General features: G+C 40.8%; 2 protein-coding genes and 4 non-coding genes across 6 annotated transcripts in view; all 6 read right to left on the bottom strand.

Annotated features, from left to right (window-relative positions):
* Nucleotides 1–10,529: 10,529 nt before the first annotated feature.
* rpl17 (ribosomal protein L17) lies at nucleotides 10,530–19,868 on the bottom strand. The gene is made up of 7 exons (XM_041811226.1): nucleotides 19,779–19,868; nucleotides 19,262–19,311; nucleotides 19,014–19,054; nucleotides 13,566–13,700; nucleotides 13,295–13,393; nucleotides 10,785–10,976; nucleotides 10,530–10,611 (listed from the first exon to the last, which is right to left on the bottom strand). The coding sequence occupies exons 2-7, from the start codon at nucleotides 19,299–19,301 to the stop codon at nucleotides 10,564–10,566; spliced, it is 555 nt and encodes a 184-aa protein (XP_041667160.1). The 5' UTR covers nucleotides 19,302–19,311; nucleotides 19,779–19,868; the 3' UTR covers nucleotides 10,530–10,563.
* Nucleotides 10,680–10,745, bottom strand: LOC121525726. The gene has a single exon (XR_005993264.1). It is a non-coding gene; the product is annotated as a small nucleolar RNA SNORD58 (small nucleolar RNA).
* Nucleotides 12,873–12,937, bottom strand: LOC121525716. The gene has a single exon (XR_005993256.1). It is a non-coding gene; the product is annotated as a small nucleolar RNA SNORD58 (small nucleolar RNA).
* LOC121525715 lies at nucleotides 13,461–13,527 on the bottom strand. The gene has a single exon (XR_005993255.1). It is a non-coding gene; the product is annotated as a small nucleolar RNA SNORD58 (small nucleolar RNA).
* Nucleotides 19,139–19,208, bottom strand: LOC121525717. The gene has a single exon (XR_005993257.1). It is a non-coding gene; the product is annotated as a small nucleolar RNA SNORD58 (small nucleolar RNA).
* A 2,182-nt stretch (nucleotides 19,869–22,050) lies between the features above and the next one.
* mfhas1 (malignant fibrous histiocytoma amplified sequence 1) overlaps nucleotides 22,051–27,056 on the bottom strand; it is a 43,714-nt gene continuing 38,708 nt past the window's right edge. The window contains exon 4 of the mRNA XM_041810659.1: nucleotides 22,051–26,023. The gene's annotated coding sequence lies outside the window, so the exon portion shown is untranslated. The remainder of the gene's footprint in view (nucleotides 26,024–27,056) is intronic.

Below are 27,056 nucleotides of genomic sequence, written 5' to 3'. Positions count from 1 at the left end.
TACCGGACAGACCAACTTCCTGCGGGGCTCTCCGAGGGGCCCAGCTCCACACAGTCCGGACTAAAGATGGACCCTCTCCGCTCTGGACCTCAAGGCCATCTCATCCTGGAAGTTTCTTTCAAAATAAAAGTAAAAAATAAAATAAGATCTCCTTCAGGCGGAGGCTCCCTGTCCTGGTCTCTCAGGCTCCCTGTCCTGGTCTTTCAGGCTCCCTGTCCTGGTCTCTCAGGCTCTGTGTCCTGGTCTCTAAGGGTCTGTGTCCCGCTCCAGTCGGGGGTGTGTGGGTAAATCTCAGTGTGAGTCGGGGTCTTGGTCCTGTTCTGGGGTGCTGGTCCCGTCCCCTCCTCTCCTCTCTCAGAGATAATAAAGAAGATCAGCTCCTCGATGATCTAAAGTCCAAACTTTCAGAGAGCAGGAGGGCTGTCTCTCTCCTGATTGGCTGGCCTCTTAGTGATGTAAGAGTGTATAGATTTAGGGCAGCCTCCTGATTGGCTGACGGGCTCGGAGCATCAGGATGGGACCGAGAAGCTCCTCAGATGTTTGAGGGAGAGAAATAAACATGACGAGTGATTATCAGAGTTAATAAACCACCAACAGCCTGGATACATCCCATAATATTCACATAATAATTCAATAATAATTAAATGATAATAAAATAATAATTCAATAAAAAAATAAATGATAATAAAATAATAATTCAATAATAATAAAACAAATAATTAAAAAATAATAGTTTAATAATTAAATAATGCCAAATTGATAATTAAATAAAAATAAAGCAATAATTTAACAAAAATAAAACAATTATTAAATAATGACAAAATGATAATTAAATAATAATTAAATAAAAAATAACATAATAATTCATTAATAGAAATAATAGTTCAATTAAAAATTAAATAATAATTTAATATTAATAAAATAATCATAAAAATGATTGAATAATAATCAAATAACAATTGAATATTAATGCAAAGTTTTATTGGGGGGGGGGGTGTTTATCAGGATCCTGTTAACCTGGTTTAAAAAAATAAACTTCATTTTTTTAACTTTAAAGCTGCTGCTCTGATTTATCTATTATTTTTCATCCAATCAGATTCAGAGAATTATTTTATTCTAATCATGTTTAAAATAAAGATGCAGGATTTATTTTCCCTTGAACCGCTGCAGTAGAAGAGAGCATTTATCATAAAGAATATCTGATCAGTCAGGATCAGGACTGGTCCGTGGTTTTAAGCAGACTGGTCCTGAACCAGTTTAACTGGTCCTGATTTAGGCCCCTGAGCAGGAGGACTGATCTGGATCATGAATTTAATCACAACATGCTGAAATGAAGGTTTCTGTGGATCTGGGTCTGAGGAGGATTCTAAAGACCAGCAGAGAGGAGAACTCAAAGTGTGGGTCGAGGCCCACTGGTGGACCCCAGAGGAACTGTAGGTGGTCTTAAAGAGTCCATCTAAATATAATCCCTGGAAATGAAGAATAAATAATCCCATTAAAATGATGATAAACTCCAGATTACAGCAGGAAGTAAACACAGACGCTTTAAACCATAACACCTTTGATCTTTATTCTGTCTGACCGGTGTCATGGTTTAACTGGTGTCGGATTAACTGGTGATCACTGGTTCCAGATTTTCAGGATTTTTCTGGGAGCTCTTAGAGGTCCACGATCATGCCGGCGTGATTCATCATTGACTACTTAGTCACATGACCGCCTGAAAACAAAGACAGTTTACACCACAGTCACTTCCTGTAGAAGCATATTATAATTCATTTTTTAAAATGACAATATTCATTTAAAGAACAATTTTTAAAAATACATTAAAGTACTGTATTTTCAAATACAGTAATTTAAACTTGTCTTTTTTCTGTTGCCAATAAAATAGATTTTAAAAAAAGGAAATGAAATTTGAAAATAATAAGGCTTAGATGATATAAAGTTGAGTTAGAGCTGATGAGCGTGGTTTACATTTTCTGTTTTATTTTGACAGAACAGTGAAATATCCTGTGGCGCTCCAAGGGTTAACAGAGAGAAATATTAGAAATTAAAACCTCAGCGTCTGTGCAAACGTCAGAGAGAAACAGAATAAATGTCAGAGGCTCTTTACGTCATCTGTCTGCCTCCACCAACACTCCTGAAACTTCCTATTTATAAAATAAAATAGAGCCAAACACGTGAGCGTCATGTCCTGGATCTATGAGGGTTTATCAGCAGGATCAGAGGTCTGCAGGTCTCTGGTCTCCCCCCAGAGTACCGAGGTTTAGTAAAGTCTGCTTCAGGACACCCATCAACATCTCTGTGGTTTCTGAGGGTCTAGGGATCCTAAAGGGGGCCCCTGGCCCCTACAGGGGCCTCAGCACGGCTGGATGTGGCAGGTCCTGCACGATTCAGTAATTTGAGATTAAACTGGACAATAAAGCGACTGTGATTGTGATCTCATCCATAAACAGGTTCATTTATTTATTTATGAATTATAGGGGCCGGAGCATGACAGAACAAACAGACTCAGAGCAGTAGAGGCTGCAGGAGGAAGCTGAAGACTTTCAGAATAAAATCACCTGCACAGGTGAAGTGTGAGGCAGATGTGTGCAGATGATCTGAAATGTGATTGCTGCACATCTGCCCTCGGCCTGTTTATTCATTATTATCATTCATTTATTATTTTAATTTGTAGTGCTGGAGTGATCGCACAGATTTGGCAGGCGTGTTCCTGAGTGCCTGACATGCATCAGTGTTTCTGCACAGATGAGGAGCTTTAAACTCAGCGATGTTTCTGATTGGTTCAGATTTTAGTTTGTTTATTTCAGGATCCTTGGCCTTCAGATATGAAGGTGGATTAGAGACCTAAATACTGGACCTGTAGCTGTGAGGGGGGCTCTCAGGAACCCTCCGACCCCTCAACTAAAGGACCAGGACAGAAGGGAGACCAGGGTAAGGCGGCTCGCTCAGTTCTCTGAAGATTTCCTGTCATGAAAGACAAACACAGAGGCAGTGACCAGGGGCCCCGGGCTCCCAGGGGCCTCATTATAGGTGTGTTTATAATAAAAAGGACTTTGAATGGTTCAGGCCTGAGCTTCTGTTTGAAGTGTTTTTAGTTTCTCACTGATCTCAGGACAGGAAGTGTCTGATCAGTGAGAACATCAGCCTCACCTCTAAACTGGAATTCATTTTCTCCTCTCCAAAATCCAAAATATTCAGAGAAAATTCTTCTAAACATGATTTTAAATATCGCTTAAAAAGAGGCCAACATTTCTCCAACAGTCCTCAAATCTCCCAGAAGAACTTCTGATTATGAAGCCTAAACAGCGATCATTCTAGCAGCTGGTTTTAGTTTGAGTCACATTTTATTCCAGTTTTACTCCGAGCCTTTCTTCTCCTGCCTGTCTCTGACACCAGACCATGGTAGAAAGTTCCTGTCTAGCTCTTGCCTGTCTCTGGTACCAGACCATGGTAGAAAGTTCCTGTCTAGCTCTTGCCTGACTCTGGTACCAGACCATGGTAGAAAGTTCCTGTCTAGCTCTTGCCTGTCTCTGGTACCAGACCATGGTAGAAAGTTCCTGTCTAGCTCTTGCCTGACTCTGGTACCAGACCATGGTAGAAAGTTCCTGTCTAGCTCTTGCCTGTCTCTGGTACCAGACCATGGTAGAGAGTTCCTGTCTAGCTCTTGCCTGACTCTGGTACCAGACCATGGTAGAAAGTTCCTGTCTAGCTCTTGCCTGTCTCTGGCACCAGACCATGGTAGAGAGTTCCTGTCTAGCTCTTGCCTGTCTCTGGTACCAGACCATGGTGAAATGTTCCTGTCTAGCTCTTGCCTGACTCTGGTACCAGATCACGGTGGAATGTTCCTGTCTAGCTCTTGCCTGACTCTGGTACCAGACCACGGTGGAATGTTCCTGTCTAGCTCTTGCCTGACTCTGGTACCAGACCACGGTGGAATGTTCCTGTCTAGCTCTTGCCTGGCTCTGGTACCAGACCACGGTGGAATGTTCCTGTCTAGCTTTTGCCTGACTCTGGTACCAGACCATGGTGGAATGTTCCTGTCTACCTCTTGCCTGACTCTGGTACCAGACCACGGTGGAATGTTCCTGTCTAGCTCTTGCCTGTCTCTGGTACCAGACCACGGTGGAATGTTCCTGTCTACCTCTTTCCTGACTCTGGTACCAGACCACGGTGGAATGTTCCTGTCTAGCTCTTACCTGACTCTGGTACCAGACCACGGTGGAATGTTCCTGTCTAGCTCTTGCCTGGCTCTGGTACCAGACCACGGTGGAATGTTCCTGTCTAGCTTTTGCCTGACTCTGGTACCAGACCACGGTGGAATGTTCCTGTCTAGCTCTTGCCTGACTCTGGTACCAGACCACGGTGGAATGTTCCTGTCTAGCTCTTGCCTGGCTCTGGTACCAGACCACGGTGGAATGTTCCTGTCTAGCTTTTGCCTGACTCTGGTACCAGACCACGGTGGAATGTTCCTGTCTAGCTCTTGCCTGACTCTGGTACCAGACCACGGTGGAATGTTCCTGTCTAGCTCTTGCCTGGCTCTGGTACCAGACCACGGTGGAATGTTCCTGTCTAGCTGTTGCCTGACTCTGGTACCAGACCACGGTGGAATGTTCCTGTCTAGCTCTTGCCTGACTCTGGTACCAGACCACGGTGGAATGTTCCTGTCTAGCTCTTGCCTGGCTCTGGTACCAGACCACGGTGGAATGTTCCTGTCTAGCTTTTGCCTGACTCTGGTACCAGACCATGGTGGAATGTTCCTGTCTACCTCTTGCCTGACTCTGGTACCAGACCACGGTGGAATGTTCCTGTCTAGCTCTTGCCTGTCTCTGGTACCAGACCACGGTGGAATGTTCCTGTCTACCTCTTTCCTGACTCTGGTACCAGACCACGGTGGAATGTTCCTGTCTAGCTCTTACCTGACTCTGGTACCAGACCACGGTGGAATGTTCCTGTCTAGCTCTTGCCTGGCTCTGGTACCAGACCACGGTGGAATGTTCCTGTCTAGCTTTTGCCTGACTCTGGTACCAGACCACGGTGGAATGTTCCTGTCTAGCTCTTGCCTGACTCTGGTACCAGACCACGGTGGAATGTTCCTGTCTAGCTCTTGCCTGGCTCTGGTACCAGACCACGGTGGAATGTTCCTGTCTAGCTTTTGCCTGACTCTGGTACCAGACCATGGTGGAATGTTCCTGTCTACCTCTTGCCTGACTCTGGTACCAGACCACGGTGGAATGTTCCTGTCTACCTCTTGCCTGACTCTGGTACCAGACCACGGTGGAATGTTCCTGTCTAGCTCTTACCTGACTCTGGTACCAGACCACGGTGGAATGTTCCTGTCTAGCTCTTGCCTGGCTCTGGTACCAGACCACGGTGGAATGTTCCTGTCTAGCTTTTGCCTGACTCTGGTACCAGACCATGGTAGAATGTTCCTGTCTAGCCTGGGTTCCTTCTTTTCTACAGCATAGAGACACAGATGTGTTCTATCAGACAGATTTACCCAGAGAGGAGAAAAATCAGGGATTTAAATGTCTGAGAAAACTAAATTATGTTTTAGTCTAGTTTCAGTCATCCTGATGAAAACTAAGCTGACTTTTATAAAGATCTATTTTCTTTCTCATGGATAAAGGGCTGTGGATGAACATTCTCAGTTTTAACTGACGAAATCAAAACTACAGTCCAATAATAAAAACATCATAAATTTCATACAAACTCCTGAAAATATTAAAGCCATAAACCCCAAATATCACAGCTTATTCATTCTTAGAGAATCCTCAAAATGTACTAATACATCCTCCAAAACTCCATGAAGACGGAAACATCCAAACATGAAAAAATTCCCTGAAATTTCTGTGAAAATTCCTGAAGATTTCAAACAAACTCCAACCCAAAATTCCCCAAAAATATAGATAAATCTCCCACATTCCCATGAAAAAGCCACAACAAAAACCTTCCAAGAATTTTCTCCCCCCATTTACAAATCTCCTTTCTTTAAAAAATAACCGACCGTTTCCAGAAAATTCCCCAAGCAGCAAATAATCTGACATCTGTAGATAATTCCTAAACTTCATCCCAAAAATTCCAGCAGCAGAAACGATTCCTGACAGCTGACGTCCTCGTGTGTACGGTCTGAGGAGGAAATAAGAAAATAAATAAAACATCTAAATAGATTCTGAGGATCCAACTAGTCCTTGACGAGGGCCCCGGGTCCAGTACCCTTAAAGACCCCAGATATCCTCATACCAGTCTATGGTAGTCAGTAGACCCCTACAGTCAGGCTGGACCATGGACCTGGATCGCTGTGATAAAACAGATCAAGACATCTGATCAGAGTCTGATGAACACATCAGTCTCTGTCAGTCAGCATCTAGGTTTAGTTTTCTACCTGGACCAGAGACCGGCCCACATAGGAGTATGAATTCTGAGTCTAAGTTTAGGTCTGTGGATCTGGGATACTTCAGTCTCTGTGCCTGGTCTTATTTAGAGAGGGAGGCCTCATACTGGTCTGTACCTGGGCCCCCTAAATGACTAAAATAATCCATTTTTAATTCATGACCTCTATCCCGCTCAGTGACCCGCTGTAGTCCGGCTCTGACAGTTCTGGTTCTCTTCCTCTCAGTGGTTTTCCTCAGAGATGGTTTGAGGAGTCTGAACTCAGCAGGGGTCCGGGTTCTGTTCTGATGGTCATTATTCACTCACGGCTCTTTTTTTACGTTCTAGAGACAAATCTTGATTATTGACCCCATCATTGATGTTTACCTCACATCTGAAGACCTCTGTCCGGGCTTTGGGGCCCCTCAGTGCACCGGCTCTCCCTGTCCGGGCTTTGGGGCCCCTCGGTGCACCAGCCCTCCCTGTCCGGGCTTTGAGGCCCCTGCAGACGTAACCCTGAAGGTGAAACCCCGTCTCCACCTGCTCCGACCCTGCTGGATCTATGACAGCATTAATAACAGAATAATCTGAAGGTTTATTTCACCATCAGGATTCTGACTCCAGCCAAAGCTGAAGGTTTAAACTCTTTCTGCAGGATTGATGATTCAGAGGTGATACACAGTCGCCACCTGGTGGACGAGGGCAGAACTACAACCACAGATATGAAGGCAGGAAAATAAATAAGAAAATAAGATGATCAGTTATACATAAAATAAGTGAAAATATTAGGAAGTTAAGAGTTTAATTTCTGATATTTGATTTTTTTAAAGCAGGGGTTCATGTAAACGGTGAATAATGGGGGTCTAGACGGGGTTTGGGAGACCTGGTCTGGTCTGGCATCAGAGTTAGACTTCTATATTCACTGATAGCTAACATGATGGAGCCTGGGTCATTAACTCAGGTGTTTCAGTGAGGACTGTTAGAGCTGAGGAGAAGCTTCAAACTGATCTAAACACAGGACAGTCTGCTGATAACTCTTCTATTAACCCTTTAACTCATCTATTAACCCTTTAACTCATCTATTAACCCTTTAACTCATTAACCCTTTAACTCATCTACTAACCCTTTAACTCATCTATTAACCCATTAACTCATCTACTAACCCTTTAACTCATCTATTAACCCATTAACTCATCTATTAACTCTTTAACTCATCTATTAACCCATTAACTCATCTATTAACTCTTTAACTCATCTATTAACTCTTTAACTCATCTATTAACCCTTTAACTCATCTATTAACTCTTTAACTCATCTATTAACCCTTTAACTCATCTATTAACCCTTTAACTCATCTATTAACTCTTTAACTCATCTACTAACCCTTTAACTCATCTATTAACCCATTAACTCATCTATTAACTCTTTAACTCATCTATTAACCCATTAACTCATCTATTAACTCTTTAACTCATCTATTAACTCTTTAACTCATCTATTAACCCTTTAACTCATCTATTAACGCTTTAACTCATCTATTAACCCTTTAACTCATCTATTAACTCTTTAACTCATCTATTAACCCTTTAACTCATCTATTAACCCTTTAACTCATCTATTAACTCTTTAACTCATCTACTAACCCATTAACTCATCTATTAACTCTTTAACTCATCTATTAACCCATTAACTCATCTATTAACCCTTTAACTCATCTATCAACTCTTTAACTCATCTACTAACCCATTAACTCATCTATTAACCCTTTAACTCATCTATTAACCCATTAACTCATCTATTAACTCTTTAACTAACCTGAGGCTGCAGGTGAAAGGTGATTAAATGTTGGTACAGCTGTTTTTATTCACTTCATCTGAAATCTGTTTATTTTGTGAGAATAAAGAGAAAAGGTCCTTTACCAGACTAAAGCTCACTGCAGACATTTAAAGTTTAAAACCCTGAACTACAGAGGAACAGACTGTAGACTCTGTTCTCCTGTCAGAGGAATGTCTGACCCTTCATCTTCAGTTACAGGAATATTCAGCATCAGCTCTGATGGAGATAACCAGTCTCTCCTACACAGACGGATTACTTCTGCTCAGATAATCCATAACCAACAGACATTTACCAACACAGCTGCACTCACAGCAGCCGGCGCCCCCTGGTGGGCCTCTAGAGTATCGCACTGAGACTTCATTCATTTAGATTCCTTGAACACTGATAACCTCTGGCTCTGTTGTCTTCATTTGAAATATTCCCCCAGAAAACCCTAAAAAAGGGAAACTTCAACCTCAGAAATTATCCATTACAAGTCACATTCATCAATTTTTTACCCATCCTTGCACAGTCAGCTTTAACCGTCAATCTTTGTATATTTCCACTGCCCTTACTTGCATTTCCCCCTTTTGATACTTTTAATCCATTTGTGCTGCTCTTTAAGCCCAAGTTTGACACTTTTTTACCAGTTTTCGTCAGTCTTTTGTTCTCTTTGCCATTTGCGTTTTTTTCCCCTCTAAGGCCTCTTCTCTCTCGTTTAAGCTGCCTTTTCCATTGAATGACACTTTATTTCCCATTTTAGTCTCTTTTCACTCATTTTTAATTTTTTGACCATTTTTGCCCCCTGTGACTCATTTGTTATCCATTTTTACCACTTTTCCTCCATTTTCATTGTAAAGGTATTTTTCAACAGTTTGGCTCTCTGGCTGAGCGGGGTTAATCCTGCTCTAGCTCGTCCTTCAGCTGAGAGCAGACACTTTTAACCAGGACTGATCAATACATACAAATATTTATGATCTTAGCCCAGAATGATCAGATTATAATCTGATTAGGAGACATGAATGTAAACTGGAGTTAACAGAACCAGGACAACCAGGAGACGGATCATCCAGAGTCTGACTTTAGTTCCTGCTGCAGTTTTGACTTTAAAATTCATTTTCAGGTTTACAGTCAAACAGGGTTTACACGGGAATCCTAGTTGAATTTACTACCTTTTATACTACCCCGCGGCCACCCTGGTCAAATATCTGTCTTTTTAATCAGTCCTGAGTTTGAATTTTATAATTTACCTTCATAATCTCAAAAGTTCAGGGTTTTTCCCCCTTAAAAGTGAATTTAAAATGTTTTGAAAGGCCTAAACCCACCTTCATACATTACTTTGTTATTCAGAGTTCCTTCTAAACACTTTAAATCAAATTTAATACTTTTAAATCCTGAACTGAGAAAATATTAACACCAGATACCATTAATACCAAATTTGATGATTCTGCCTCATTTAACACCTCTACCAATAAACTCTAGTGACATCTGAGCAGGTCTGAGCTGTTTCTAAACACAGAAAAGATTAAATAAAAAAATTAAGTTAGAAATCTAGATTGATAGAGTCCAAGGTGTATTCTAAAATTTAAGACCTCTAAAAGGTAAAAATAAGACTTTTACGGTCTTGCTTTACATTTTAACCTTCAAAATAAAAGCCCATAAAGTAAAAAACCTGGAGAATTAAACATGCCACCACCTTATTGACTGTGATTCAGTGAACCGGTGTCATGGTTAAAATGGTGTTAGATTAACCAATGACACTCAGACATTCCTGGCTGCTCCCGTCATGATTGTAAGGATTGATCAGAGTTTTTAGAAATATTCTGTCCCTAGAGAGGATCAAATGATGCTGAGCACTCTGAGAATAAAGTCAGACCTCACTGGACACATGTGGATCCTGACTCTCTACGCAGAACCACGTATCGCTGAGTTTGTCAAACCAAACTTCATTAAAAGGTCTTAACCAGAGATTTCTCGCCTTTAGCCCGTATGCTGTGTGGTTTTCTCAGATCTGAGGTCTGCTGGAGTCCATTAAGGCTTCACTTCATCACCAGAGTCTTGATTCTCTAATCTAATCTTCAGTCCTGGTCTGAAGGCCTCTAACCCCAAAGTCTGCTGAACATTCTCCCAAAGTTTCTAGACTCTCAGAAAAACCTCTGATTGTTCTTAAACTGGTGTATGACCAGTCCCTCTAAGCTAAAGCTTTATCATCTTAACGCTCCTCCATCCCCTCACTGCTGTTCTTCACTTCCTGCCTTTACTCTGACATCATCAGGATCATGTGACTGCAAACCTCCTATGAATGATGTCTGATAGTGTAAATAAAGAGCGAGCAGACGTGCTATAATAACAACTTTGATGGTTTTATTGACGTTTCTACTCCCGTGCCATGAGCTTCTGCTTCTTCAGCTTCTTCTGTGAAACCTGAGGAGACAAACAGACCGTCATGAAGCCGCCACACGCCACACATCACAACATGAGAATCAGCCAGAGCTGCTCAGAGTTAACGTTTCTTTTCATGGTTCATCCAAAGGTGTCCTAAGCTGTCATCAGTGCAGCTCCGCGGTGCGTTCAGGGACATGAAAACAGAGTCGTACCTTCTTCTTCTGAGCCACCTCCTCCTCTGGTTTGGGGACGATCTGCTCCTTCTCCGTCAGGATCATCTCGATGTGACACGGAGAGCTCATGTACGGGTTGATGCGGCCGTGGGCGCGGTACGTACGCCTCCTCATCTTTGGCGCCTTGTTCACCTGGATGTGCTCGATGACCAGAGAGTCCACGTCCAGACCCTGAAAACCCGGACAGCAGAGACCCGGATCCATCAGACATTTTAAACTTTAGACTACATTTATATGAGAGTTCCCCTCTGCTGCTGGTAAGAATGAATGAGGGCTAACTAGCCACCAGCTAACAGGCTAGTGGTGCCTCTTTAACAGCTTTTCTCCCTCATGCTTTAGAAAGCTACACTCAGACTATTTAGACTATTGTGGAGTACTGGATAGACTGGAACGACAACTGGAGGGCTGGACTGGCCTGTACACAAAAGATAAGGACGGAATGTTGGATGGGCTTTAAAGGATGAAATGTTTAATAAACTTTAAAGGATGACATCATCATCAAAGGCAACGATAAAATAATTAACTTTAAAGGATGACATCATCATCAAAGGCAAAGATAAAATAATTAACTTTAAAGGATGACATCATCATTAAAGGCAAAGATAAAATAATTAACTTTAAAGGATGACATCATCATTAAAGGCAAAGATAAAATAATTAACTTTAAAGGATGACATCATCATCAAAGGCAACGATAAAATAATTAACTTTAAAGGATGACATCATCATCAAAGGCAAAGATAAAATAATTAACTTTAAAGGATGACATCATCATCAAAGGCAAAGATAAAATAATTAACTTTAAAGGATGACATCATCATTAAAGGCAAAGATAAAATAATTAACTTTAAAGGATGACATCATCATTAAAGGCAAAGATAAAATAATTAACTTTAAAGGATGACATCATCATTAAAGGCAAAGATAAAATAATTAACTTTAAAGGATGACATCATCATTAAAGGCAAAGATAAAATAATTAACTTTAAAGGATGACATCATCATCAAAGGCAAAGATAAAATAATTAACTTTAAAGGATGACATCATCATTAAAGGCAAAGATAAAATAATTAACTTTAAAGGATGACATCATCATTAAAGGCAAAGATAAAATAATTAACTTTAAAGGATGACATCATCATTAAAGGCAAAGATAAAATAATTAACTTTAAAGGATGACATCATCATTAAAGGCAAAGATGAAATGTTTTATAAACTTTAAAGGATGACATCATCATTAAAGACAAAAATGAAATGTTTAATTAACTTTAAAGGATGACATCATCATCAAAGGCAACGATAAAATAATTAACTTTAAAGGATGACATCATCATTAAAGGCAAAGATAAAATAATTAACTTTAAAGGATGACATCATCATTAAAGGCAAAGATGAAATGTTTAATAACCTTTAAAGGATGACATCATCATTAAAGGCAAAGATAAAATGTTTAACTTTAAAGGATGACATCAAAGGCAAAGTACAGAATGTTGTGAAGCTGGGGATGTTGCGGGCTCTTTCCCTCTTTTTGCAAAATAGGTCATAGTTGTCAACTTTTGGTAAAGTAGGTGGAACTGGCAGCTCCACCCACTTTCCCAAAAGTTGCCAACAAAGGATAGAAATCACAGGGAATAGATTGTTGGTATATCTGTGCCCTTATGATGAAACTGAAATAACTCAGTCTAAGACAACAAGTTACAGTGCAGTTGTGATGTGTTGTTTATGGATGAGCTGGTTCTGAGAGCTGGCTCCTTTAGTCAACGACGGGAGCCAGCTCCTGTTCAAGAAACAGTTTGTTCTTGAACAAACCCTGAACTTTTGAGTCTGTAAGGCATGCCAGTACTCTACACAACCAATCCAGTCCAGACAAAGATATTCCAGACCCCCTCCGTTTGCAGTCTGAGCTGTCAGATGTGGTTTCATTGAAATGTGTCTATAAAGCATTCAGGACTAGCCCTTAGTACCTGAATGATGAAAACAGACATAAATCTGTAGAGCTCTGCACATCAGAGCATCTGTGTTTAGATCCATGAACGTAAACCAGGATGAGTCACAGTGAAGAGGAGATCGCTCAGACTTGGTTTTATTTTCATGGTTAATACAAAGGTGTCCTAAATGGTCATCACTGCAATCTCCTTCAGTCTAACAGGATCATTCCTTCATTTAAAGACAGATTTATTCTCTTTCAGCAGGTGAAAGAACTGAAGCATGATTTAAAACTGCAAAAATAATCTCAGCCACATAAGCTACACTCTTAAAAACATCTACAGCCACTTAAAAACACCAAAACTGTAAAGGTCAAGGAGCTTGTTTCATTTTGAAAACAGACCCAGAACCCCCAAAGTCTGGACTCATCCCAAACAGACGATGCTGGGGGGGCGGTCTAAGAAACCAGTACAAGTCCTCAACGCCCCCGCCCTCTCCTCTACACAAATACTAACAGAACAAAGAAATGAAGAATCACTATGGTAAAGGTTGTCAGTCATACCTTGAGCTCAGCGTTGCTCTCGGCATTTTTGAGCATGTGCAGGAGGAACTCGGCGCTCTTCTTGGGCCAGCGTCCCTGCGTCCAGCCGAACTGTTTGGCCTGAAAACACAAACATTCTTTAAAAAGCGTGTTTCTGCTTTAAACGTTGAACACATGCTGTTAAAATACCGCTCAGATTCAAAGGTTTGTTTCATGTTTAATCTAAAGGTGTCCTAAGATGGTCATCACAGCAGCTCTGTCACTAACGTGATTGGTCAGAGTCCAAGCTCACCTGGGCACACCTGCCGACTCCTCCGTTGTAGCGGCGGAACGGGACACACTGGTGCTTGACGATCACGTCCCTCAGGTACTTGTTGGCCTTGCGGATGTGCATGCCTTTGATGGCCTGGGCTGTCTCACGGGTGTTCTGGTGAGGAAAACAAACGCACACTGAACATCAGCGGACAGGTTAAACAGACATTTAAAGGCTCGGAGGAAATGAAAATCAGGCGTTACAGCTGCTGGTTTTTAAAGGTTTACTGCACAAAGAACACACAAGAACAAACCAGAATCTCAGGGAGAAGCAGTGTTCATTTGGCAGCCATTTTTAATTTTAGTCTTAGTTTTACTCTTTAAATGACATGCATTTTAGTTTTAGTCACATTTTAGTCATCGCTACCCTTTTTAGTTTTAGTCCATTAAAGTCCTCACATTTTAGTCTTTACTTCTAGTCCAAGCATTTATTCTCTTGTCTAAATCTGGTACCAGATCATGGTAGTGTGTTCTCTGTCTAACCTGGGGTCCCTGCTTTCTACAGCTGAATAGATACAGATGTGTTTTTGACAGATTTACCCACATTTGAGAAATATCACAGATTTCATATGTCTGACGTAACCTACGTTAAATTTTAGTCTCGTTTTAGTCATCCTGATGAAAACTAAACTTAGCTTTCGTCAGTTTCAGTCATCACAGATCTATTTTTGTTAGTCTAGTTTTAGTCTCGGAAAAAAGGCTGTCTAACACTTTTAGTCATAGTTTTAGTCGATGAAATTAACACTGGGGTGTAGCAAACTCATTTTAAAACATCACCTCTAACCGGTTAGCTACAGTAGCTTTAGCTGCGTAGCTCTAGTGCTAACATTTAAATCCCCACAGCCTACCCAGACTTTCCCTGAGGCTCACCACATGGACCTTATCCCCACATTTATCATTTTATTGTTGACAGTTTGAATAATAGCGTACTAACAGGTCCCAGCTAGTGTTTAGGCTGCTTCTTATTACAGCAGCATGGCTGTTGTCATTAACGGGTGTACACAGAATCCAGACTAAAACTGCTGGTACGCCAAAACCCAGATTGGTGTGCAGCATATTTCTGATGTATTAAACGCTGTGTACACATTAACATCATGTTTCCTTTCTAAACTCTGACCCATCTGGTACTGTGTGCATGTAGATCCTCCTGTTCTGCCCTACTCGCCTACATTCAGCCTCAAACGCTCCTGAATGAAAATTTACATCAACAAGCCGGCAGACCAGATTTTTACATCCATGAACCCCGCCGGAGACTGGGGGGCAGAAAACCTGAGGTTGTTGTGAATAAAAGGACGGTTCAGACAGCGGGAACAGTCACAAACTAAAGAACAGATTATCACCATGGGGGCCAAATCCGGTCCGTGGTACTGTTGTACCAGACCAGACCATATTTCTATTGTAAGGGTCCTGCTGGTATGACGTCTGCAGAGTTACTGCAGTATATTCATGTATACTTAACCTTTAAAGGTGAAAAAATAAAAATACTTAGATCAAAAGTCAGGAATGCGGAACAGAAATCAATTTTGTTTTAATTTCACATTTTCAACTTTTCATCTCACAATCAAATTTATTGTTTGACTTTTCATATACTGACAGTTTAAATTTACAATTTTGACTTTTTACATCAAAATTCAACCTTTTAAATTCACAGTTGTGAGTTTAAAGTCACATTTGGACCTTTTCAGCTCCTAATTTTGATTTTTAATCCCACATTTTGACATTTTAGACTCACAATTCAAAACTTTAACTCATATTTTTACCTTTTTAACTCATGATTTTTAGTTTTATGTAACATTTCCATTCTTAATTGTCCAAACTTTAACTTTCTCATATGTCTGCCCTTTAAAATCATTATTTTGACTTCAAATTTTGTGTTTTGATCGATTGCACAAATACGTTTGACGTTCATCTCAGATTTTGAGACGTTTAACTTGTAATTTTGACTTTTTTTTTTTTTTTTAATCTGACCACCATCTATCATCAGTACTCAGTTAGTTTTCCCCATTTTTCTACTGGTGACAATGACGGTTTCTGGTTAAACGTCGACCCTGGTAGGTCCTCAGGTTAGTCCTGGATCCAGAATCTGGCCCCTGCTGTGACTGAGTTTGACACCTCTGCTTTAGAAGAATCTGAGTGATCACTAATGGATATTAATACACAGATATATTTAATATACATTTAAACTATTAATAAATAGAAGTTTGATCGGCGTACAATAGCATCATTTACTTTATTTTACATTCTGTTCAGCTCAGCCTGAATTTTGACTGATTATTATGATTATTTGGTAAGAAGGAGGAACTCAGTGACGAGAGGGCAGAGATGACTGAGGAGCAGACGTCTACTCTGATTACTCTGAGCATCGTAGAGAAATTTATTCAGACAGAAATCAGCCCAATAACCTAGAAAATATTCTCAGTACTGGCACTATAAGATACCGTTTCATGCTCACTGAATGAAGGAGAGTTTAATATTTAAATGCGCGACTATTTTTTAAATAAATATTTAAACATCTTCATGTTAGGAGGTAAAATATGGCTGACTGGTAGGGCTGAACCATTTGGGGAAATAATGTAACCGCAATTTTTTTACCCAATACTCCAACTGGGATTTCATACGCGATTATTTCTTAAGGTCCCCATCTCATGTATTTTCCAACAGAAACAAGCAATGAGTCGTTCTAAACTATTACCAACACAATATTAGTTTATACTAGGGCTGGAAAAGTCTGAAAAAAAAAATCTTGATGATTTTGACTCATTTTGTAAATTAAGTATGAACTGTTGTATTAGAGGGAATGTTAATCTTTTATTATTCTCATATTTAACAAGAAATACATTTAAAAAATGAAGAAAATAGGATTTTTTGTACACTATTCTAAAAATCCGCCACTGGAATGATTGCATATGTAACGCGTAAGTTTTGAACCGCTGTTTTAACTCAAATATCAAGTAAAACAAATATTGCACCTTCTGCGCTTTGAAAATTGCAGCAGGCCATATTGTGATTAAATCTAATTTGCGATTAATTGCCCAGCCCTACTGACTTTGTTCATAGTTGCACACATTTTACAGAGAAAATTCTCACTAGTTATTAAAACTAAAGAAAACTAATCCAACACATCTTAAAGGGAGATTTCAATCATTTTCAACTCATCACTATTTTGTAACACAAGAGCACAACTGGTAGCCAAAGCCTGCAGACAATGACAAAAACACATCAACGCTTTCTGGGTCCAAAATAAAATGCTTCCACTTTTTGACAGTGTTTACGTTAAAGCCAACATTGTTTTGTGGGTAATTTTTGCCATCTGTTCTGCTCTATAGCTCAGCTTTCATCCTTAAAGGAGCAATGCTCACTAAAATCACTGCAGGCTAATGCCACTACTACCGCCAGGTACCTCACATGGCTCTACTACAAAAACACTGAACTATCACTATCGATATTTCTGTACCCCTATACAGCAGAAATCTTATTCTAATCAAACTGATTGTTGGAGATGCTGTGGAAACAAAGAAGCAAACCATTTCCATACATTTTGGAGTTGCCCTGCTGTGGTCCCATTTTGGTTAAAAATTCATACGATATTAATCTTTATAACAAAAACTCCTTTGAGTTTTAGTTTCTTGTATCCGGCAGACCTAAGGGAACTTGAATGGAGGAAGGACAAGTATCTGTTAAGAATATTATTGGTGGCATGTAACCAGAAAATGGCTGAACGGGGAGATACCCAGTGTAAATGAATGGGCTGACCTGGTCCATAACATCTTTGTAATGGAAAGAATAACTTTTAGCTTGAGAACACAAAAACATGAGTTCACTGAAAACTGGGCAAAATGGATTACACACATCTCTACTTCCAGACTCTGTGTAAACTCTTCCTCTAAACATAACATAATTCCTCCTAGATCTTTGAATTTACTCTTTTTTCCAGTTTTTTTATTTATCTACTTTTTCCTTTTTTTGGGCTCCCCTTTCAAACCAGATCAAATCTGTTTGGTCTTCATGTTCTTGTTACCTGTTTGTGTGAAGTGACACCACATAGATTCGTATATTTTTTCTAATGTCATTTAAAACAATAAAAAAGAATTACAAAAAGAAATGTCACTTTAAATCCAAATTTAAAACATCAAAACTATAGGCGGAAAAACCTAGCATTTAAAGACCTGATATCTTTACAAACCTGAGTTTTTGCTTCATTGATTCGTCCACTAATCAGACCCTGCAGACTCGCTGGTTGAGCTCTGTGTAGAGTTTTATCACGCATCTTTACCCCCCGTCTATTCAGGAGCTACACACAGGGATCTACCAGTTTACCCTGCTCACTACCACAGCCTCATGTTTAATCTTGTTCTTTAATCCTGTTTCTACCAGTTTAACCTGCTCATTACCACAGCCTCATGTTTAATCTTGTTCTTTAATCCTGTTTCTACCAGTTTAACCTGCTCATTACCACAGCCTCGTGTTTAAAACCTCATCTTTAATCCTGTTTCTACCAGTTTAACCTGCTCATTACCACAGCCTCATGTTTAATCTTGTTCTTTAATCCTGTTTCTAACAGTTTGACCTGCTCATTACCACAGCCTCATGTTTAATCTTGTTCTTTAATCCTGTTTCTACCAGTTTACCCTGCTCATTACCACAGCCTCATGTTAAAAACCTCATCTTTAATCCTGTTTCTACCAGTTTAACCTGCTCATTACCACAGCCTCATGTTTAATCTTATTCTTTAATCCTGTTTCTACCAGTTTGACCTGCTCATTACCACAACCTCATGTTTAATCTTGTTCTTTAATCCTGTTTCTACCAGTTTAACCTGCTCATTACCACAGCCTCATGTTTAATCTTATTCTTTAATCCTGTTTCTACCAGTTTGACCTGCTCATTACCACAACCTCATGTTTAATCTTGTTCTTTAATCCTGTTTCTACCAGTTTAACCTGCTCATTACCACAGTCTCATGTTTAATCTTGTTTCTAACCGTTTTACCTGCTCATTACCACAGCCTCATGTTTAATCTTATTCTTTAATCCTGTTTCTACCAGTTTGACCTGCTCATTACCACAGCCTCATGTTTAATCTTATTCTTTAATCCTGTTTCTACCAGTTTGACCTGCTCATTACCACAACCTCATGTTTAATCTTGTTCTTTAATCCTGTTTCTACCAGTTTAACCTGCTCATTACCACAGCCTCATGTTTAATCTTGTTCTTTAATCCTGTTTCTACCAGTTTAACCTGCTCATTACCACAGCCTCATGTTTAATCTTGTTCTTTAATCCTGTTTCTACCAGTTTAACCTGCTCATTACCACAGCCTCATGTTTAATCTTGTTCTTTAATCCTGTTCCTACCAGTTTATCCTGCTCATTACCACAGCCTCATGTTTAATCTTGTTCTTTAATCTTGTTTATCAGGATCTTCTCCTACCTTGAAGTGAACCCGGAGGTTGGAGCCCCTCGACTTGCATGCTGAAATAAAACAGAGATGATCAATAACCTGATCAGCTGTTCATGCAGACAGGTTAACTTCAGGGCCAGGTGTTAGCTCGGGTGTTAGCTCAGGTGTTAAACCGGGTTGTTTTCATCATTTATCCAAAGGTGTCCTAAGGAGTCATCACTGCTAACATCACCAGCTTTAACACAGAAATAACCCGGGTTATTTCCGGGATTACTCACATTTGGTCGGGTTCTCAGGGTCGAGAGAGTAGCGGACCATTTTCAGAGATCTAGAGGAGAATAAAATCACCATAGAAAGAGAAACATGAGGATAAATGAGGGCAGGTTTACTGTTAAGGCTGCAGAGGCTACGTTAGCATTAGCTCCGGGTAGCTTTGGTTTTAGCACGGATTCATTAACAGCGACAGGCTGGACATTAACCCGAGATAAAAACTAACGTTAGAAACACATTAAACCCCACTACATGCAATAAAGAACCACTTCAAAGCTCTAATTTAGTCCAGAAACACCGTTAAACGGAGCCAACATGGCCGCCATGATGAAACAGCCACGAAACCGGCGTCTTCAGAAACATCACATTAACCTTAAATTACCGGCTCCATTTATTAAAATCTACACTGGGGTTAATGTTTAAATGATAACTTTTAAAATAAAGAAGGTTATAAAGCAGGATGGAGGAGATTTAACAGAGATTTTAGTCAGATTCTCCTCTTCATATGAGGATGAGCTCTCGTACCTCTGAGGCCGCGGAAGGAAGAGGAAGATCCGGGGACAGCGCCGCTCTTCTTCTGCTTCTCTTAAAGGTTACCGCCCCCTGCTGGTGAGGAGGACAGGCCTGCGCAGCTGCGCAGTAGTGTAATGGTGTGAGTTTGGACGGCAGGTGGCGCTGTTCGACGGCTCACAGCTCCTCCATGTTCAGCCGGGAAACATAATTCACCAGCGGTGTTTATTTAACGTCTGTTGTTTTATGTTTTATAGTTTTTTTTATTGTTGCTGAGGCGTTAGAATCTGTGACCCCTTTAATATTTCATGTTTTCATTGTTTTCATTAAAAACCACAGATACAGCCATTAAACACGAGGAACATGTCTATAATTACTGTTAAGCATTAAGGCAGTGATAGGCAAGGCAAGGCAGGTTTATTTGTATAGCACATTTCAGCAACAAGTTAATTCAAAGTGCTTCACACAGGTCATTAAAATACACTGACAAGAACCACTTCAAAGCTCTAATTTAGTCCAGAAACATTTTAAACGGAGCCAACAGCATGATGAAAAGGTGATTAAAAACATTAACCTTAAATTACCCACACAAGATAGACACATCCCTAGTGTCATTTGTCTGAACTTTATATGTATAAAATCCAAAAAAGATAAAAACACAGATACTTAACGTGATACTAAACGTGTGGCTCTTTTATGTCCTAATTTTAGATAATATTTACCCAGAAGGAAGAGGAAGATCCGGGAAACTCTTCTTCTGCTTCTCTTACCCATTTCAGCTACCTCGCTGGTGTTAAATACCACGCAGTTGTAATGGTGTGAGTTTGGACCAGGTGGCGCTGTTCGACGGCTCAGCTCCTCCATGTTGAAACATAATTTTGTGTTTCTTTAACGTCTGTTGTTTTATGTTTTATAGTTTTTTTATTGTTGCTGAGGCGTTAGAATCTGTGACCCCTTTAATATTTCATGTTTTCATTGTTTTCATTAAAAACCACAGATACAGCCATTAAACACGAGGAACATGTCTATAATTACTGTTAAGCATTAAGGCAGTGATAGGCAAGGCAAGGCAGGTTTATTTGTATAGCACATTTCAGCAACAAGTTAATTCAAAGTGCTTCACACAGGTCATTAAAATACACTGACAAGGGGAAAAAGAGACACAATGAAAACATTTTAAACAAAGCATGTAAAAGGTGATTAAAAACAGTAAATAAGACCCACACAAGATAGACACATCCCTAGTGTCATTTGTCTGAACTTTATATGTCCATTTTAGTCACTTTTCAATCATTTCTTGCCTTGTTTTTGCCACTTTTTGCCATTTTTTCCCACCTGTAACTCATTTTTTTCTAACTCCTCACCCAGTTTTGCTACTTTTTAACTCTTTTCCACTTTTTCTCCCCATTTTTGCCCCTTTCCTTCTATTTTTGCTGCTTTTTGACCATTTATGCAATCTTTATTTATTTTGTTTGCTACTTCAGGCCGTTTTTGCCACTTTTCCCCTCGTAGATTGTGGCTCTTGCAAAGGTATTTTTCAACAACTTGGCTCTTTGGTTGAGCAGGGTTGAGTAACACTGCATTAAGGCATGCATTAAGCTGTAAATTCGGGGCCCAGTGTGAATTGAACAGTTACAGAAATAGATTTTGATGAACCAGTAAAGTCCACAGGAGGGACCCTGGGAAATCTGGAAAGGTCTGGAAAACAGAAACTCCTATCCAGATCAGCCTACTTACTGCAAACATTAAGACAGAGGTCCCTCATCTTTTAAATTTATCACAGAAGATCAGTTTTCTTTTGAAGGTTTGCTACTTTGACACTACAGACATTTCTAAGACTTTGGTGAGAGCCATTACCCACAAATGGAGAAAACTGTGAACAGTGTCGAACCTTCCCAGGAGTGGCCGGCCTACCAAGATGACTCCAAGAGTGCTTGGACGGCTCATCCAGGACGTCCCAGAAGATCCCAGAACAGTTAAAGACCCTCGATGGAATGTTTATAAGCTTGACGGCATCATCTTCAAAGGCAAGGGTGGCATGTTGGTGAAGCTGGGGATGTTGGGGCCATTTTCTCTCCATTTTAGAGGAACAGTTGACCATAGTTGACAGCTTTAGGAAAAGTAGGTGGAGCTGGTGAGGAGCAAGGGTTTCCCTCGCTGCCAACAAAGGACAGTAAACATAAAGGGAAAGTTATTGAGGAGATTAGTGAACCTTTAAAGACATTTCTGATTGTAAATGTGGGTAAAAATCTGAAATAAAATGAGGAGCAGAGGCAGTAGGGTGGTACTAATGCCAGCAGTCGCTTTATTTGGTTTTTCTCATCATCCTGTGACATGTAGACAGCAGCTACATAGAAACCCCGTGTGCACCCTCACCGTGAGTCATGCACCACATTGCACTGTAAATAAAGTCAAAGCTGAGTGTCAACATATAAAAATAAAGATATTATTTACATCAGAAACAACACGGATCAGTATTTTCATCAAACAGTGAAACAGAGAGAGCACAGGGAGTGACGCGGACCTGATGTTCTTCATCTGTGGTTTAAATACACGCAGGGATGATGGCATGGAGATAAATATCTGTACACATCTCGCCCCCCTCGCTCGTCCTTGGCATTAAAAATCATCTGTTATCTTCACAACATCTTTACTATATCATGCTGCACCAAACGACTGTACAAGAAAGAAACAACCACCCCATTAAACAGAGCTGTGGCCGATATACCGGGCTGCAGAAGATATACCAGGCTGCAGACAATATACCGAGCTACAGACGGTATACAGAGCTGCAGATGATATACCGGGCTGCAGACAATATACTGGGCTGCAGACAACGCCCACTACGTCGTCTGCAGACAATAAACCAGGCTGCAGATGACGTACCGGGCTGCAGATGACGTACCGGGCTGCAGACAATGTACCAGGTTGCAGACAATGTACCGGGCTGCAGACGATGTACCGGGCTACAGATGATGTACCAGGCTGCAGACGATATACCGGACTGCAGACGATATAATGGGCTTCAGATGATATACAGACCTGCAGACGATATACTGGGTGGCAGACGATATACCGAGCTGCAGACGATATACCAGGCTAGAGACGATACACCAACCACGGACAATGTACTGGGCTGCAGACAATATACCAGGCTGCAGACGAAATACAGAGCTGCAGACGATATACCGGGCTGCAGACGATATACCGAGCTGCAGATGATATACCAAGCTGCAGATGATATACCGGGCTTCAGACGATATACTAAGCTGCAGACGATATACCGGGCTGCAGATGATATACCGGGCTGCAGACGATGTACCGGGCGGCAGATGTTGTACTGAGCTGCAGCTGTGTCATATTTAGCTTTAAAGGGCTCATTTAAAGGAAAAATGTCAGGGTGAATCATCATGTTTTTACCAAATTTAGCTCTTTTTCTGCTATCCCAGTATCATCAACATGTATAGATGTATAGTCGTCAGGAAAGAAAGGTTGTCATGACAACAGACTATTAAAGATTATTAAACACTTGTTTGACACCACAGCAACAAGAACAACTTCTGTGAAACCAAATATTGGTGAATTTTCATTTTCAGTGAATACATTTTGAATAAATTGCAAAAATATGTCGGCCACATTTTAGCAAAAGCTGAAGGATGAAGGTTCTTTGTGTTTATGTATCTCTTTATGGGAAGAACTGAGCAGGTTTCTGATCACAGCACAGCAGAGAAAATGTTAGTTTTCTTAAAAAAGGTGACCATATTTGGACATGCGGGCTGGGCTTAGCTAGCGCAAGGGTCCCTCTAATGAAGAAGTGACCATATTTGATATTGGGGCGGGGCTTAGCTAGTGCAAGGGTCCCTCTAATGAAGAAGTGACCATATTTTGACATGAGGGCGGGGCTTAGCCAGTCCAAAGGTTATTCTAATGAAGGAGTGACCATATTTTGACATGAGGGCGGGGCTTAGCCAGTCCAAGGGTTATTCTAATGAAGAAGTGACCATATTTGGATATGAGGGAGGGGCTTAGCCAGTCCAAGGGTCACTCTAATGAAGGAGTGACCATATTTTGACATGAGGGCAGGGCTTAGCCAGTCCAAAGGTTTTTCTAATGAAGGAGTGAATATTGGGACATGAGGGCGGGGCTTGGGAGAAGTCAGGGTAATTTTAATTCATGTTTGGCCACAATGGAGGATTTAAGTTGTAGCGGCCATATTAGGACAGGAAGGTCAGGCTAAAGAGGAAGAAGGGCAAGTTTGGTAATAGTAATGACCATATTTGGTCAAAAAGGCAGGATATGGTCAGTGTTTAGGAAGGAATAACTGTTTTTGGCATAGGAACAAAGAGAAGGTTTCACTTTTGTAGGAAGTGATCATAAAAGGGCAAGAGTTCCTCTCTAGCTCTGCCAGCAGTTTTGTACAACTTAGACAGCGTGCAAAGGTTAGTTTGGATTGCTAAAGCAAAGGTTTCCTTTTAATTGTCATAAATTGCCATTAAAGTCTTACACAAAGTCTAAATTGCACAAATTTGTTGGCAATGAAGTGCAATGTAGGAGGAGCTAAAGAATAACGGGCTCCCCTCCAGGTTTACACTCTTGGTAAAAGTTGCAAACACATTTCTGCAATTCAGACGTTCTTTCTGTGTGACTGAGGATGTGAATATTTAAATTTTTGACTGATTTTTGATGCTGTTGATGATAAAAATCAGAGATTTTATAATTATCAGACCCGTGGTTTTAAAAACATCAACATCCTGCAAAAGATGAGCGTGGAGCAAACATTCCCCCAGCCTAGTCAACATTTCTAAACACCTCACCAAACCCTCGGAGCCATTTTCAGCTGATGTATGAAGTGCATAAAGACGATGGAGAACCATCAGAACCTCAGAGATAAAGAGAAGAATAGAAGCACTCAGACTGAAGATGTCTGGAGATGTTTTTGTCTCCACAGGACAAAGAAACCCTGATTCATCTGAAGTCAAAGCGTCTGACACAGCCACAGCTCCGACATGTCCCAGCTCGCCTTTAAAGCACAGGCACAGACAAATATTTACACCAGCAAACATTTAAAGATCCTCTCTAGTCCCACACGTCGTCCTACTGCTGCTGGCAGCGTCCTCCTGCAGAGGCAGAGCTGGGGAGAGATGCTGCAGCCGGGTCGTCAAGATGCACAGGGTTAGACTTCGATACCGTTCCAGTAAACTGATCCTGGATCCTTTCATCAAGGACCCAGAGGACAGAGAGCTGCACAAGCATGTTTTCACTACTCCAGAGAAATTTAATGAAGGTTTCCTCTGCTGACGTGTGATTCCACTTGCGTGGAAGTTTAACATGAGCGTTAGCAGGTTTTTTTATCTGTGCATGAGAATGTTTCTACAATAAAGTTTTACGTGCACATTTGAGGTTAAGCAGAGAAGTGTACAGGGATTAAAGGCTCAAACTGTGAGGCTGAAAGGCAGGAGTGTTCTGGTGCACATGTACGTTTTTCCTCTGAGCACAGGAGACAGTCTCGTGATCCTCCTCACATGGTTTCCTGTGCTCATGAGAAAGTTCTGCATGACTTTAACACATTTTTATGTTCATAAGAGAGTTGTTCAATGCAACAGGAGGCAGAGACAGTTCTGCATGTGCACTGCTGAGATCTGCAGCTCATGTGAGGGTTTGACCTGGTTATTAAAGGGTCTGTATGCTCATGAGAAGTTTTTCATGCTCAGGAGAAAGTCCTGCATGTGCATCTGATCTGCCTAACAGAGATGGTGGACATGGTTCTGTTCAGGGAAGAAACTCTTTGTAAACATGCATACATGAACCCTACTTCCTTCCTCTGAGTATCAGAAACTTTCACATGTTCAAAGAATTGTGTTTGTGCTAATGTGTGAATTAATTTCCTCGGCCCCTGTCCTCTATACCGTATTAAACGGTATTGAAGAATAAACCAGTGACGACCCGGTACTGCAGAGCATTCCAGTCCAGTAAAGATCCTCTCCTGGTCCCAGAGATGCAGTGATGTGGCAGAAATGAGGCTGACAGTTAAACAGGTTTAAAAAGGTGTTTTTTTTTACAGTTCTCCTGAATTTGATTGGGGATTTATCCATCAGAGTTCTTTGAGATTTGAGCTACAGTATTCCAGAGTAAAAAAGTGGAGAAGTGTTGGAACATTAGAGCCATGAAATGAAGAGATGCTACTGAGTGGATCAGGCAGGAATTTGTGCTCATCAAAGTCCTTAAATACGGTTCATGACACGTCTGAGAGGCCCGGCAACCTGCAAGAGAAGAAACACCGAGGTCAGGATAATACTGCAAATATAAGACAGGATACGTGCTAATGCTTCTCATCATAATTTCAAAATAAAAGCTGGAGTCCCTGACATTAGTGCTAGGCAATTATCATCCATTTTTAGCTCCATGATGGTTTTAGCTTCCCAAAAGATAATCAGGATTAAAAAGTTCCCGTATTCTGCTCATTTTGATAAATGTTTGAGAGTAAATTATGATATCCTGACATTAAGGTAAAAATTTTGACTTTAATCTTAGAGTATTCCTCTTGTTGTCTCTAAACCATTTCTGTGCAGCTTTCTCTGGATGCTTCCAGGTTTGGCTGCTCAGAAGCATCCCCACAGCACAATGCTGCTGAGAAGCATCCCCACAGCACAATGCTGCTGAGAAGCATCCCCAGGTTATGATGCTGCTGAGAAGCATCCCCAAGGTATGATGCTGCTGAGAAGCATCCCCACAGTATGATGCTGCTGAGAAGCATCCCCAAGGTGTGATGCTGCTGAGAAGTATCTCCACAGTATGATGCTGCTGAGAAACATCCCCAAGGTATGATGCTGCTGAGAAGCATCTCCACAGTATGATGCTGCTGAGAAGCATCTCCACAGTATGATGCTGCTGAGAAGCATCTCCACAGTATGATGCTGCTGAGAAGCATCTCCACAGTATGATGCTGCTGAGAAGCATCCCCACAGCACAATGCTGCTGAGAAGCATCCCCACAGTACGATGCTGCTGAGAAGCATCCCCACAGCACAATGCTGCTGAGAAGCATCCCCACAGCACGATGCTGCTGAGAAGCATCCCCACAGCACGATGCTGCTGAGAGGCATCCCAAAAGGATGATGCTGCCACCACTGTGCTCCACAGTCACTTTAAATGGGTGAATATTTATGCATTCACTGATTTTACATTATATTGTACTAATATAAGGGTCAAACCTCCATGGGGCCCTGTAGTTGATAAGGAAAAATAATTTTGACTTGTTTAGAGCTTGTTGTTAAACAAAGTTTATCTCATTTTA

Source organism: Cheilinus undulatus, linkage group 17 (assembly GCF_018320785.1).
Source record: "Cheilinus undulatus linkage group 17, ASM1832078v1, whole genome shotgun sequence".
Lineage (NCBI taxonomy): Eukaryota > Metazoa > Chordata > Actinopteri > Labriformes > Labridae > Cheilinus > Cheilinus undulatus.
This window is presented reverse-complemented; position numbering and strand designations above follow the sequence as displayed.